The 15,369-nt window shown below is 35.5% G+C and overlaps 1 protein-coding gene across 1 annotated transcript in view; it reads right to left on the reverse strand.

Annotated features, from left to right (window-relative positions):
- The window catches only part of LOC149783237 (acid-sensing ion channel 1-like), a 46,414-nt gene that overhangs the window by 12,060 nt on the left and 18,985 nt on the right, over positions 1-15,369 (reverse strand). Inside the window, exons 5-9 of the mRNA XM_089931444.1 lie at positions 14,695-14,858; positions 11,169-11,382; positions 9,529-9,598; positions 5,835-5,892; positions 330-397 (exon numbers count right to left, since the gene is read on the reverse strand). Coding sequence (XP_089787570.1) covers positions 330-397; positions 5,835-5,892; positions 9,529-9,598; positions 11,169-11,382; positions 14,695-14,858 — 574 coding nt within the window. The remainder of the gene's footprint in view (positions 1-329; positions 398-5,834; positions 5,893-9,528; positions 9,599-11,168; positions 11,383-14,694; positions 14,859-15,369) is intronic.

Below are 15,369 nucleotides of genomic sequence, written 5' to 3' on the forward strand. Positions count from 1 at the left end.
GTCATACTTCTTAAAGCGTCTTCTATTGTGTTTTGCTTTGTGGATAGCAAAGGTTCACTCGAAATAATTCTCAAATTCGTTGACATTTGACAGGAGTTCTCTTATACTCATATTCAAAATTAACCTCGTGACATAAAATGTTTTTCAAGTCAAATTACATGAAAAGGAAAAACGAATTTAAAATTACGCCAGGCCATGGCACAACCGCAACTAAAATTCCCTGATGCTAATATTGAAACGATTGAAGGTTATGAGAGAGAGAGAGTGAGAATGGGAGAGAGAGAGAGAGAGAGAGAGAGAATGAGAGAGAGAGAGCGAGATGATATTACCTATCCGCAACTTTGTCATCATCCATGAATTTACTGGATGTTTTCCGTATCCGGTCACTAAGATGTCGCTAAAGGAAAGATATATATATATATATATATATATATATATATATATATATATATATATATATATATATATATATATATATGTGTGTGTGTGTGTGTGTGTGTGTGTGTGTGTGTGCGTGCGTGCGTGCGTGCGCGCGTGTGTGTGTGTGTGTGTGTGTGTGTGTGTGTCAATTCTTTAATGAAAGGTATTCATTTCTTTACTTAAACACGTTGTTTCATTTTGTTTCCTTTTTACGACTAAATGACAAACAAGTAAAACTCCTGACTGACTAGACGAATGAATGCCATATCATGTATGTATTTCCTCCTATGATAGGAGCGTACATGCCCATCAGATCACGGTACAATAATATGTCAAACAAAAAACAATAAAAACTGAAAAAATATATAAGGAACTAATCCACGCTCATGATGCACATAATAATATTAATATGTTAAAAATTTATATTAAACAATTTATGTATTTAACATAACTTGTTGTCTTTTAAATGAAATTTTTTACCCTTGCTTAGTACAACTCAAGAGGAAACGTTGATAATGGGTTGTGATTTTCTTTAGTACAATTTAAAATTATCACTAAGTTCATATATACTTTGCCATTGTATCTCGACGAAGCCTTCGATCGGTATCTGGGCAAAATATAATAAAGTATGTGCCGACATTCCTGTTACCACTGTGTCTGATTTTATAGTTGAATAAATGGATGGTGAAATAATTCCACTCCTACAATTTCGACAATAGAAAATGACCAGTATGCACATTCAGTGTCAATAGGCCTGTATCAGTATGCACATTCAGTGTCAATAGGCCTAAATCAGTATGCACATTCAGTGTCAATAGGCCTAAATCAGTATGCACATTCAGTGTCAATTGGCCTAAATCAGTAAGCACATTCAGTGTCAATAGGTCTAAATCAGTCTGCACATTCAGTGTCAATAGGCCTAAATCAGTATGCACATTCAGTGTCAATAGACCTAAATCAGTATGCACATTCAGTGTCAATAGGCCTAAATCAGTAAGCACATTCAGTGTCAATAGGTCTAAATCAGTCTGCACATTCAGTGTCAATAGGCCTAAATGTATTTATTCAAATAACGGAAACATCATTGAAATTAACAGGTGAAAATGTAAGACTTCCTCATAAATCGGAACATTATTGAAACATAAAATAATAAAAAAGTAATTTCTTCACATAAAAGCAACATAATCGAAATATACCCTATAAAAGTACCGGACCTTTTCAACTAACGGCATCACCACTGAAACGTACCATGCTAAAGTACAGGACCTTTTGCCATAACGGCATCACCACTGAAACGTACCATGCGAAAGTACAGAACCTTTTGCCATAATGGCTTTATCACTGAAGCGTACCATGCGAAAGTACTGGACATTTTGCACAACGGAATAATCATTAAACGCCTGTGAAAGTTAAAAATTTCTTGGCATGATTCATAGCAGTTTTTCATCCTGATAAAACTTCACAGCGCTGTATATGCAGAACACCAATTATCATCTGCAGAAAATCCCTAAATTTAAAATTGCCCACACTCCACTAGGAAAGCCATTTGAAAACTGAATGATGATAAATAAATAAATAAATAAATAAATAAATAAACAAATAATAGCTGTCTTTAAAAAAGGCATTTAAACCTAGTTCAAACTGGAAAATCATTTTCTGATATGAAAATGCTGTGTGCACTCCATGAGAAGAACGGTGCTCTGCTTCGTGCTAATTGTAGGATTTAAGGCAAGATATTTTGTTATGTCAAATGAACAGGTATCAATACAAGAAATTAGGGAAAATTTAAATTCCTGTAAATTCGTTTCTGTTCTTGGTGATGGAAGCATATCGGACCAAGAATTAATGTTTATAGGGTCATTGACAATCAAAAATACAAAACAAAATCTCTTAAAGAAATAAAAATGTTGTATATTATTTCATTTCCTGTTTTTTTTTTTTTTTTTTTTTTTTCTTTGCTGGATTAAAATGCATACATGTCATCGAATCTAGGCAGGAGATGGAAATTATCCGAGAAGTAGAAATGTAGGTGGGACAATTTTCCGAGACCAGTTGCTCTGACATGTGTTTGAAAAGCAATTTTGATCAGCCCTGGTACATAATAATTTCAAGTAACGGCTTGTGAATTTAATACAATTTAAAGCATATCATTGGCTATACATAGCGGCCGGTATAATTGGTGAAGGTTGAATCCGAGAAACCCTTGTAAAAAACACCAACGCAAGACAAGATACTGGCATGATTTCTCACATACCCACGTTGGCTTAGCCGAGATCCGAACTGAAATGGACCGATGTGATATGTCAGTTATCTATAAATTAGACCACGCAGCCAACCAGAACCCTTTAAAGAAACAGCAACATTATTGAAGCATAACATGTGAAAGTACAGAACTTCACTGTGCATCAAATCTACTAGTTTATAAGATCTTTTCAGAAAGGATATTCACATAATTTACAGGAACTGGGAAAAATGAATACATGTATACTAAGACACCTAATTAATCAACATTATTGTGAGGAAATAGTCAGAATCTCTCCATCATTACGGCCGTGATTTTAACTTTCTTGCTTGCTTGAGGGCTACGTAAGTTTTATGAAAGTTGACAAAAGACTTTGTAAGGCCCACAGCGGATGTCCAGCTGTGCGATTATTCAGTAATTAAGGTTAACTGGACTAGTCGCTTCAAAGGATTTAAGTTCTGTGTGTTGCTAATAAGGCCTTGTTTCTACGTTCACAGCTACATGTGAAAGATTCGTGTCAAAGCCGCGAACATCAAAGCATACCAGCCAATCGGAATTAGAGAAATTTAAAAATCTACAAGTAGGATGAGCTAATGTCTCAGATAGACAAATGGACAATGAAACCTCTAGCCATTACCTGTGTAAAATTATTCAGTGGTTTTCAGGCCTTTCTAGAAGAGCGGACGATACAAGGAGGTACCAAAAAGAATTCTCGGGGAAAGACCACTCCGAAACAAAAGGGAAAGATGAATTGAACTGGGAGAGAAACATAAAGCTTCAGAGGTAGGAAGTTTCTCAGCCGAAGATTTGTGTTGATTTGTGCAAGTAGGGCTTATGTTGTGTATCAGAACGTATAGGACATTGAACTTAACATATCGTAGAATCATTAGAGAATAATATACAAAAATATTAGAGAAAATTGAATTGGGATATGTATTTGCATTTATCAGTATGTATTAAAAGAATTATGTGAAGTAGACAGAGTGCATTTGTATACACATATGTATTTACTTTTGATAATTATCATTCTATTGTTGGTAGGACACGTGCATTGTGAACGATTATTGTAACAACGTTAGATTGTTGTGTCAGGTGTAACATTTAATGTTTGTGCGTGTTCTACGAAACTTCATTAAGTAGCCTAATATTGTTTGTATGTAGAGTAAGGCACATATGGAATGAGAGACGTTAGATTGAGCAATCTCCTGTTAAAGTGTTCGTAAGTTCTCTGATAAGACGTCCGTGAGAGAGCGGTGGATTGTGAGAGAAGTAACGGGAACTGGATGTACGTCTCTTATATTTTCTACAGGAATCTCCCAGGGTGCACGTAGAGACGGCACTAAGCTCTAGAAAGAGAAGGATGAATAGTACCAGGAATAGCAGAGTACAAGGATTAGCACAGGAAGTGCGCAGGAGAAGGATAATAGTACAAGGAGCGACACAGGAAGTGGGAAGGAGGGAATGAGAAGGGGTGATAAGAGAAGAACGAATACATATAAGTACACAGGACTAACTGGTAGGAGACTGTATCACATTAGGACATTAAATCTAATGTTATGCAATAAAGAAGGCATTTGTGACAGACCAAATTAAGGTAATAATTTAAAAGTGAAGTGTAATTGTTACATATTTTACCTTGAGCTGTTCATGTTTGTTAGATTCTCGGCATTGCCAAGTGAGGCCTCGTGAGTCATTTAAAATCTAAATGTCCACCTTTCTGCCGTATTAGCCCTAATACTGAAGAGGGGTTGTGACAAATCTGCTGTAATTTCTCATGGTCATCTTTTTAAAAGCTACTTTCAGCTTGATAAGAATATTAAATTTAATAATGGTTTCCTAAAGCGAGAACATTGTGTCATTTAAAAAAGTAGAAATCTTTGAAGCTGCATTAGCAACTGTTTTGTGTATTAATAACAGGATATTTTCTTGTTGCTTACCTAATTACGTAGGGTTAAAGAGTGGCACCTATCGCTAAATTTCTAAATCTGCATATTGCGTAGTCATCCATTATTCTAGATTTCAATGTTTTATCAAAGAAAATGCTAACTCTACTCTGACTCTTTAGCAGATGGGTTTGTTTGCAAAGATACCAGATAATTTCAAACCTAATAGCTGACCCTTACAGAGGAGTTGCTGGTGTTATGTATATTTGATTTAATTTAATTGTTTGTAAGTTTAAAAATATTTTTATATTAATTTCATTACATGTCAAAAGTAATGAAATTTTGTTTACTTTATTTAGCATTTATTTCACAATATTCACTTCGACCTAACTCTTTTCATAAACACCCAAAAAAAAAGAAACACTGTTTGTATAGCTGATTTAGTTCCCGACCTTGATTCAGAAATCACTGTAACAAGTCAAAAGCTTTCTATTTTTATTTCATTCTCGGAGTAAAATTATTGGTTTTTATCAAGGTCATATTGGGAATACGTGTCTTTAGATACAAACAGTCTCTCTTTCGCAATTCTAGATTTTCAGAAATTGCGCAGTAGTTAGATTTAATAGTAATGTTTAGAGAGATATTTCTCCGTTTAAGCTTCAAAAAAACCCAACTTGATATCAACGTGTTCGTTTCGTTGTGACCAGTTTGGAGTTATATTTCAATTTTTATTCAAATTATTTGGATTCTAAAAGATTAATTCGTTTTCCTGGAAATAGTGTAGTGCTCATACGGAATTCTTAGACATTCCTCTAAAAAATATTTGGAATTCAAACACCGGAATATTATTTTCTGTGGTTCACAAAGAACTGTAAACGCGTCAGCGCTATACTGCCTACAGTATACGTCATTGAACTGTATTTTGGATTTTTTGTTGGGACTCGAACTTAAATTCATTAGAACATTTCATTACTAGGAATTCTAAAATTTAATTCGTAAATTATTTTTGGATTTCTGTATTTCATTTCTTAAAAGGTAAGTTCTTTTTTTCTTCATTTTCACAGTATTTTTCAAGGGAAAAAAAATCATTTGTTAAATTTGTCAAAGCTTGTTGTTTTCACTCTTTCTTAGTTACTGTTTATTAGAGCCTAAACACCTAACATAATACTGGCCAACTGATTAACTCCGTAAATGACTGAGTTGTATTTATTTATTTATTTAAAAATTTATTTATTTATTTAAAAATTTATTTATTTAAAAATTTAAAGAGATGGTGGGTTAAAACTTACCGAGTACTGTTCCGAGGGCCACTTTGAGATTGACATCACTGGTTCAAACCTTGACTCACTGAAAGTAATCATATTTGCAGTATCAGCAATTTTGAAAAGCCCTGTTTCGGTATTATTAAAAATGAAAGGCAAATAAAGTTTATTAAGAATATATACAATCGACAATAAACGATGTTCACAATCGTTGATAATCCAAAGGTCACGAGGTTTATCGCCTTATCTCTTTTATCGAATGCGAAGATTAGAGTTGTATGCCTCCTGTCAATCGGAACATGGTATGACCTCTCCGTCGATGATCGGAAAAGCACCTCAGAAATACCACAGTAGCCACCAGTGCATTTGCATCTTCATTGGTAACCACATGACGTCAGGTATACAAATAGCCACAATCGAAACATCCTCGGCTTTTACCATCGTATGCTAGATACATTCCTAATGGCCATTTTGAATTGCCGTCAAGACCAATGTTGTTTATATGTTATTTTAACCTTATTGACGTCACAAGGACTTCATGACGTCCATCATTAACAGTGACGTAAGTAATAAATGCGTGCTATTGAAACCGAATGATTTCTTAAATTTTGTCAATACAGAGTTGCAGGAATAACAATAAAAATTACAGGTATTTTATTATCCATTTACACTTTTATGTCTCCTAATTTTATTTTCAACACCTATCGTTTTATAAGCCTAACAAATCCGGAAAGTATCACTACGACTGCCTCTGAGTCTCTTGCATTCAGAATATCATCGTCTCTTTCCGATGAGACTCGATTATAATCGACTCACTGACAGAGACTTTGAGGTAATTACGGTGATACTTCCCAAATTGATAAGTTCCTAGCGGACCAAAATCCGGCTAGATGTGTAAAGAAAGTCGCAAAACAGGAAGGTCTTGAAAATGATACTTGACAATTTTCAACAATCAATGAAATACCTGTCCGTTTAAATTTTAAAGATATTTTTCTGCAAATTTTTATTAAAATTCTGTTTCAATTAACTGCAACTATAGCTTGATATGCTGTCAGGGATGATATATTATCTATTCGTTATGACGCTATGACGTTATTTTGATGTAATAACAACCAGAGCTTAAGAGCAATTCAAAAGGACCATTATTACATATGAGTTTTTATTTTTTTAGCATGCGATAGAAAAGGAAGAGGATATTCTCAGTGAGTTTCTTTCAGACAGCCGGTGTTATTCGACTAGCATCGAAAAGAGTTGACGATGTACCGATTGCAGCTAGCCTCATTCGGACCATTCTCAATTACTTCCGATTGGAGTAGAATAACTTGGATTGTCTGAAGTCGGATTACTCGGAGGTAAATCATAAGACAGTTTTAATCTTGTTTATTAAATCAAGATATGACCATTTTCCTCGAAAAGTAATAAATTGTATTTGATCAATATAATAAGAAGAAATAAAAAAAAACTGCATTGCCAGGATAACATTACTACAGGAAAATGATAAAAACTTTTTCAATTATATGTACGTCTTCAGTCGTTTTATATTTTTACAAAACTTTCTTCCAATACTGTGTTCAGGAAACGAAAATGAAGCTACAATACTGGCAAATAAACCACTTTTCACACTGTGGAACTATAGTATGTGTAATCAGTCAAAGTGGTAACCTTTGATGGATCAGATATGACTTCCCACCACGATATTGCGTCTCTGAGTGTACATTAGTGTTTCAGGATAGTTTACTGAAATGTTTAGGCCTATATTATCTTTGTAACAAAATATACAATATGTATATACATCGATACAAAATGTCTAAACAAAGTATTTTTACCGACTTTACGATTAAAGAACTTTATTTGATTATAATATAACATATCAGTGTTATAAAACAGCCAGTTCAAAGGTTCGTATCAAACCGAGAGGCAACAAGAAATATGTCAAACATACTGCGTGGGTTTGTCTTAAGGACGTTGTTGACCCTGCATTTCCAAGGACCTTATGACAATAAGCGATGACACTGCAAAACACGCTAATACCACAATACATTTTCCTGTAATCGAACTAATAGAACCAACTACAAGAACTATAAACACGCTATTTCCAAAATGCTTTTCATTAAATACATATGTATAGATATAGATATTCACATTCACAAACCCATTTTCACCAACTGGACTATTTTGGGATTTGATTCTCAATACTGTAAGTACTTTTTAAATTTTCATTTTGTATTCCAGGGAAATAAATTATTTTTTAAATGTTACAAAACTTTATGGTTTTCTCTCTCATCTCATCTCATTTAATATATATATATATATATATATATATATATATATATATATATATATATATATATATAATGCTCAAAATCATCATACATTTGCGTACACCTTGCAGTAATCGTAAACAACAAAACTGGCAGTACGTCATTGTCAAATTGTTGTCTTTTCTAAAGCATAATCACAAAAATGTATTGATAGATAACGTTGAGCGTGACTATAGCACTTTAATTCACCTTTTTTAGTTTGTCCAATGCTGGTTGAACACAGGAAAGGTTATGTTACGTCGTTTAAAGTGCGTCTTTTGATGGTTTTTGTTTATTTTGACAAAGGTCAATAGTGATTAAGAGATTAAGACATGTACTCCGATATGTATAAAGTCTTCGTTAAGAAGAACGATAATGAACGGTAATGACTATCAAGCATAGACAAGTGATCGTGTGTGTGTGTGTGTGTGTGTGTGTGTGTGATTTCGACTTTTAACGTAGCTTTAACCATTTTTCAGTCATATCGCTACGATGTCTGCAGTGTGACAGTTTATAGTGATGTCAAGCGCTGGGGCATCATACCGCAGACATGTAGCATGATGTCCCACCCAGTCACATTAGCCTGACACCAGGCCGACCAGTCCTAACACTAACCTCTTAATGCTGAGCGCATAGCGAGGCAGATGGTAGTACTATTTTATAAGTTTTTGGTATGCCTGGGCCGGGGATCGAACCTACGACCTCCCGCATCCGAGGCGGACGTTCTAACCACTAGGTCCACTATTAAACGAAATTTAGTGATATTGAATATTCAACGAAAATGAGTGATACTGAATATTCAAAGAATATGAGCGGTCATGACTATATAACATGAATGGGTGATAGTGGCAAAATACATAAATGGGTGATACTGAATATTCAACGAATATGAGTGGTCATGACTATATAACATGAATGGGTGATAGTGGCAAAATACATAAATGAGTGATACTGAATATTCAAAGAATATGAGTGGTCATGACTATATAACATGAATGGGTGATAGTGGCAAAATACATAAATGAGTGATACTAAATATTCAAAGAATATGAGTGGTCATGACTATATAACATGAATGGGTGATAGTGGCAAAATACATAAATGAGTGATACTGAATATTCAAAGAATATGAGTGGTTATGACTATATAACATGAATGGGTGATAGTGGCAAAATACATAAATGAGTGATACTGAATATTCAACGAATATGAGTGGTCATGACTATATAACATGAATGGGTGATAGTGGCAAATTACATAAATGAGTGATACTGAATATTCAACGAATATGAGTGGTCATGACTATATAACATGAATGGGTGATAGTGACAATCAAACATAAATAAGTGATAGTGATTATTAACGGAAATGAGTGGCAACGACTATCAAAACATATCAATTAATTTATGCACTATACTCACTCGCACGAAGAAGGGCATTGATCGTTGCATTTTTCCATATCGGTCTGGCAGAGCTTATCAACGCAAACTGCTGAAAGAAGAAAGACAGATAGTATCTAAGTTCACTGCATCGTGTACATACACTGCATCGTGTAAATACATTGCATGGCGTACATACACATATTAGCTTCATAGATGCATACAGAATGAGGGACAGATAAAAAAACAAAAAAACAAAGAGACAATCAAATTTAAATGTATAAAAATATAAAAAATTTATCCGGAACTAGGTGCACAGACGCTATACAGAATGGTGTAACTGTGAACGATGGTACTTAATTCTCCTTCTGAATTCCACCATTATGTAAGTATGGGTCATTAAGCTAAATCGATGGACTGCAATCTGCCTTCATAGCATTTGTAAATATGATGGCTATAAATAAAATTAATCTCACAGTCGATGTCCTTATGTAGCCTCACTTGTGCAGAGAGTAACTGGTGGAGTGTCTTGTTCAAACTGATATGTTTCCTACAATAGTATGGTAGACAGTGCGTGTGTCTGTCTGTCTGTGTGTGTGATAGTTGGATTTGTAACGTAGCTTTAATTTCTACGATGTCTGTAGTGTGTCAGTTTATAGTGATATCTAGCACTGGGGCATCATACCGCAGACATGTAGCATGATGTCCCACCCAGTCACATTACCCTGACACCAGGCCGACCAGTCCTAATATTAACTTCTTAATGCTGAGCGCCTAGCGAAACAGTTGTTAGTGCCATTTGTATAAGTCTTGGGTATGATTCGACCGGGGTTCGAACCAGTGACCTCCCGCATCCGGGTAGACTGAGCAAACTCGCTAATTTTACAGATACTCCGAAGGGCGAAATTGCGATAATATGCACTATTGGAAATAAAATTGCGATAATATGTACTATTGGAAATAAAATTGCGATAATATGTACTATTGGAAATAAAATTGCGATAATATGCACTATTGGAAATAAAATTGCGATAATATGCACTATTGGAAATAAAATTTGCTTGTTGTTTTATCTTCTGTTACACTTAGTGTGGATAAAAATATTTTCTATCCTTTGGTATAGATTAGTAGCACATGTTATTTATGCCTGCTTATTCTCTCTTTCGACTGCAATGTAAGTAGCGTACTGTCGCATTGTAAGTGGAGGAAATAGGAGTACAAATAGGAGTACAGTTAATGAAAAAAGCGAAGTGAGCGAACACTCCTATTGGTGCAAAGTTACGTATACCAAACTGGGATCCCACATATAAAAAGTGAATGCCTTTTGCAGCCGACTGTGTCCGAAATTAGGAATGACAGCTAATAAAATGAAGTCAGTAATACCAAGTACATATAAGGACAATGCCAATATCCACTGAATTAAAAACACCATCAGCGATGTATCCTTCGGCAGAATACATACCACCGAGTTGCATGTTCCAGACTGTGTGAAGCTGCATCAAATATATGTTAATTTTACAGCACGGAAATTTTCATTCACGGATTACTTTAATTTGCAACAATACATTTGATGGTAGTCTGCAAAAAAAGAAGAAGAAGACGACAACGAAGACGACGAAGACGACGATGAAGAAGAAGAAATGTACGTTTATTTCATGTTGAATATTTAATAGGCGACCAACCTAACTGAGCGGACGTATTGCAAATTTCTGCCTCAGGCGGCACATGGAAGAATGGAAAGGCACACTTGCACTTATCCATGATGATTGATTGGTAGCAGGACTTGACACATGTCTGTTTCGTGTACTCCACTCCAAATGTATCGGTGTAGAAGTTTACCCCCACTCCTTCTTTGCCACAGTCAGCGTGAGGCGGGGGAAGGCGGCTCACTACAGTCTGAGATAGAAAATAACAGGACTTTCGAATAAATATGTCATTAAAGCTATTGCCCCTTATCAGACAAGATCTTTTCACATAGATTAAAATACATTATTCAAAGGTCATATTTAATATAAAATTCATATATTATATCGCTTTCCAGCTTTTAGAGCTAACATATTTGCTCCACATATGCTAAATTGATTTAGTAATAGGTGTACAGCAGCATATTAGATCATGAAGAGGATAAATTGCCAATGTAGTTGGAGATGAGTGCCTTACTCGGAAATACTGGTATTAAAGTAGCCCATCAGATCATGGCAAAATTTGAAAGCAGACAACTAAATTTGGATGGTAGCCTAGGTGTACAGACTAGCTATTACAAATCAGCGTTCGAGAAATTATAGTGCAGATGGTGGTCGAACGTATTTGCTTAGCTATACATAGTACCTCTTGTAATACAACCGTCGTCGTCTCTCAAGCGTTTATTACAGAAATCATTCGCTGATATAACGATAAGTGTTTTCTCCCAAAAGTTGAGAAAAGACTGGACTGGCTATAATTTTTTATTAGCAAAGTTTTGTAATAGTTAAGATTTATACACAAGTTAAGATAGCTGGTTTACGCGGATTTTTTTAATAATTCATATGTCAACACCTGTTGTCCTGGCATTATTGTTATATCAATTCATTTATAGGAGATAAATACACAGTGCAGTCATATTATTTATTATATGCTTCTTATATGATTTTAGTAAATCGTTTCGGTAATGTGCGCAGTAAATATAAAAATACACATGTGTTGTTCATTATGGAAAAATAAAAACACTCTACATCATTGACCATTTCAGGTTATCGGGTTTGTTTGGACGTTGTTACAAGATAAATTGGGATTTCGAACAAGTCTTTAATGACAACATATTAAATGGTTCCACCGATGATTTACATCTTAATATAAAAACTTTCTTTGTATGATATTGCTACAAGATTATTTAAATATTAAGACTGGCATCTTTTACAGTCGTGTTTTCATTTGTTAGTTTACCTAACCGTTTTTAGCGCTAATTTTTAACAGCACACTAATTGTAATCAGACAGCCCTTTTACAATCTTATTTTTATATCGGATTAGTCCCAATCAAAATGTAGATATTAGCCTAAATGGTATGCCGTTTAGTGCATATTTTAAAAACGCTCAGTTACGTATTTCTTTTGGTTTTCTTCATTCTTTATCTTTTTCTCTATAAAGAACCAATTTTTATGTCATCCTATTGTTACGATGCTAGGGTCTTGAATTAAGTAACAGAAAAGAGAGAAAACCAATAAGTCTTGTAAAATTCAACAAATTAGTTATTTCCCAAGAATACAAAGTGAACATTTAAAAAAACTTTCAATATTATGAATTAAATCCTAAATAGTCCTAACAGTTCTATTACAAGATCAAATGTATAGAGTGTTCCGAATGAATGGTATTTTAAATGAATTTAATATTCAGTGCGCTGATGCTTCAATAGCCTGGAACGTGGCGATGTGATAACATTCTAGCCCGAGTGGTCTAAAGCGCTCACCGTTACGGATAACTGCCATCTCACCTCTATCTGCGTCGGTTCGATTCTCGGGTTCAGCCAATATGGGTGTGTGACAAAGCTTGCCAGTAGCTTCTCCTGTGTCAGTGGTTTTTCCCCGGGTTTTCCCGGGTTCTTCCTCCACCATTTATACTGGCCGCCATGTAGATCTCATTTTGTGCTGAAGAATGGCGTTAAACCCTACAACAATAATTAGCGATTGTGTCATATAGTCAACTTGCACATTGTAATTCCAATGAATAATTTTTTAATCAGCCAGTCACCTTAACGCAACTAAAATATCCGTGTGTCTCTGTGTGTGTTGGATTTTGAAGGTAGCGTTAAAAAAAAGTTCAGTCATATCACTACGATATCTGCAATGTGGCAGCATATAGTGATGTCTAGCACTGAGACATCATGCCGCAGACATGTAGCACGAAGTCCCACCCAGTCACATTATCCTGACGCCAGGCCGACTAGTCCTAACACTAACCTCTTAATGCTTAGCGCCGAGCGAGGCAGCTGTTAGTACCATTTTTTATGTCTTCGCTACGACCCGACCGAGACCTCCCACATCAAGGGGGATGCTCTAACCACTTGGCCAACATAGTACCTTGAGCCACAGTAGAAGTATGGACTTCTGTCACTCTTCACTGTGAACGTGAGTGTCAAAATGTTCTAGAGTACAGACCCTTATATCTGTGCAGTGTAAACAGCTGTCACAATATTCTAGAGTAATGATCCTCATATGTTCAGTGTAAACATTAGTGTCAAAATATTGTAGAGTACAGACCCTCAACAGACCCTCATATCTGTGCATCGTAAACGTCCGTGTTAAAATATTCTTCTGCACCAGTCAACAATATACAGCTCTAAATCAATCAGTAGTGGGCTCGAGGCCACACAGACGTGAAGTAACTTTACCCGTATAAAGTATATGTTCCGATGTTTAAAGAAAACACCAAAAAAACAAAACACTACAACAAAAATACTGGGTTCTTAAAGGACTTGTGTGTCAAGAGATAATATTTGCAATTGGGATCGTGCTTCATTTAATGTAAGTTTGTCCCTTTGAGATTAGTTGACGCAGACTGGCAGGAACAATATAACGTCGCAGCTCAGTACTTCATTTGATCATTATTGCCATGTTCCTTGGAAACTGCTTTTAACAGAATTGTCCGGTGGAATGCAGTACACTCGTGCTAAGCTCCGGCTCAACACCCACTTGAAAAGAAGCCAATAACATATTTGTGTCCGAATGCAACAGCACGAGCATTATTATTACAATAAAATATTGATGTTGATGACCGTACAGATGCAACGTTGTAGGTGTGAAGAATTTTGTCTGATGTGATTTGTCATTGTACAAGCAAGGCACTTTATTTAGATCCCTTCAGCACTAAAAAGTCTTAGTAAACAAGTTTAAGTTAAACACATATCCAACAATCAATAAATAAATTTCTCTCAGTGTCTCTGTCTCTCTGTCTGTCTCTCTCTGTCTCTCTCTCTCTCTCTCTCTCATGTGTATATTCGGTGTTATTCACACATCCACAGTCAAGAAGAAAATGACAGTTCATTCAATCCTCTTTGTTGTACGTCTTGTCACTAACTGATAGAATTCCATAAGAATAGTAAAGAAATCTATGAACCAGAAAACAGACTTAAGAACGTGTTCCGTGTTCTTAGATCGTAACTATGTTTATTTAGACGTGAAACCTATAGCATGCATTCCTTGATGCATACCAAAATATGTTGATCTGGTTCTCACCTTTTTTAGTCCGAGTGATGTCATATAGCCCGGAGCAATGTTAATCCCTTCATCCTCGGGGAAAGGATAGGTTCCGCGCTTGTGAATGACAACCCTAACCCCAGCCTCAGGGGACAGTGCAGAGATATACTCCTCCTGTTCGATGTTTAACTCTATGGCCAGACCTAATGTGCAAGAAACAAATTGTATTACTTACATTCAGTTCGATTTCAGTATGTGCCCTAATACATTTTATTTTCAATTCAGCTGAGCCGTCGACTACGCGCTTCCAATTCATTAGCACTGTAACTTTTTTCAACATTAAAGATTATGATGTGAAAACTTGCTAAGATCCTGTAACAATCAATTGGGTTTCTTGACCGAGCGATGTCTAACCCTGGCATGAATCCCGCTAGAAGTCATTAGTTCTCCATGATTCCAAAGACTTCTATACAACTACTGTGATAAGCTGGAAATACCAACGCGTCAACACTAAAAATAATTTTACTCTAATTAATTCATGACCAAAAATCTCACACCTTCCAAATTGTCTGTCTCACAACTGCGTGGTTCTCTTCATTAACTTTCCGCAACGTACCACCAGTATTTCATGCCGTGAAACAATATAACTCAACCACCTAATACAGGGAACTATTTTTATTACGCCACCTTAGGTCAGTCAAATCATAAGTTCAA

This window comes from Sinohyriopsis cumingii, chromosome 14 (assembly GCF_028554795.1).
Source record: "Sinohyriopsis cumingii isolate HCF-2022 chromosome 14, ASM2855479v2, whole genome shotgun sequence".
In the NCBI taxonomy this organism is placed as follows: domain Eukaryota; kingdom Metazoa; phylum Mollusca; class Bivalvia; order Unionida; family Unionidae; genus Sinohyriopsis; species Sinohyriopsis cumingii.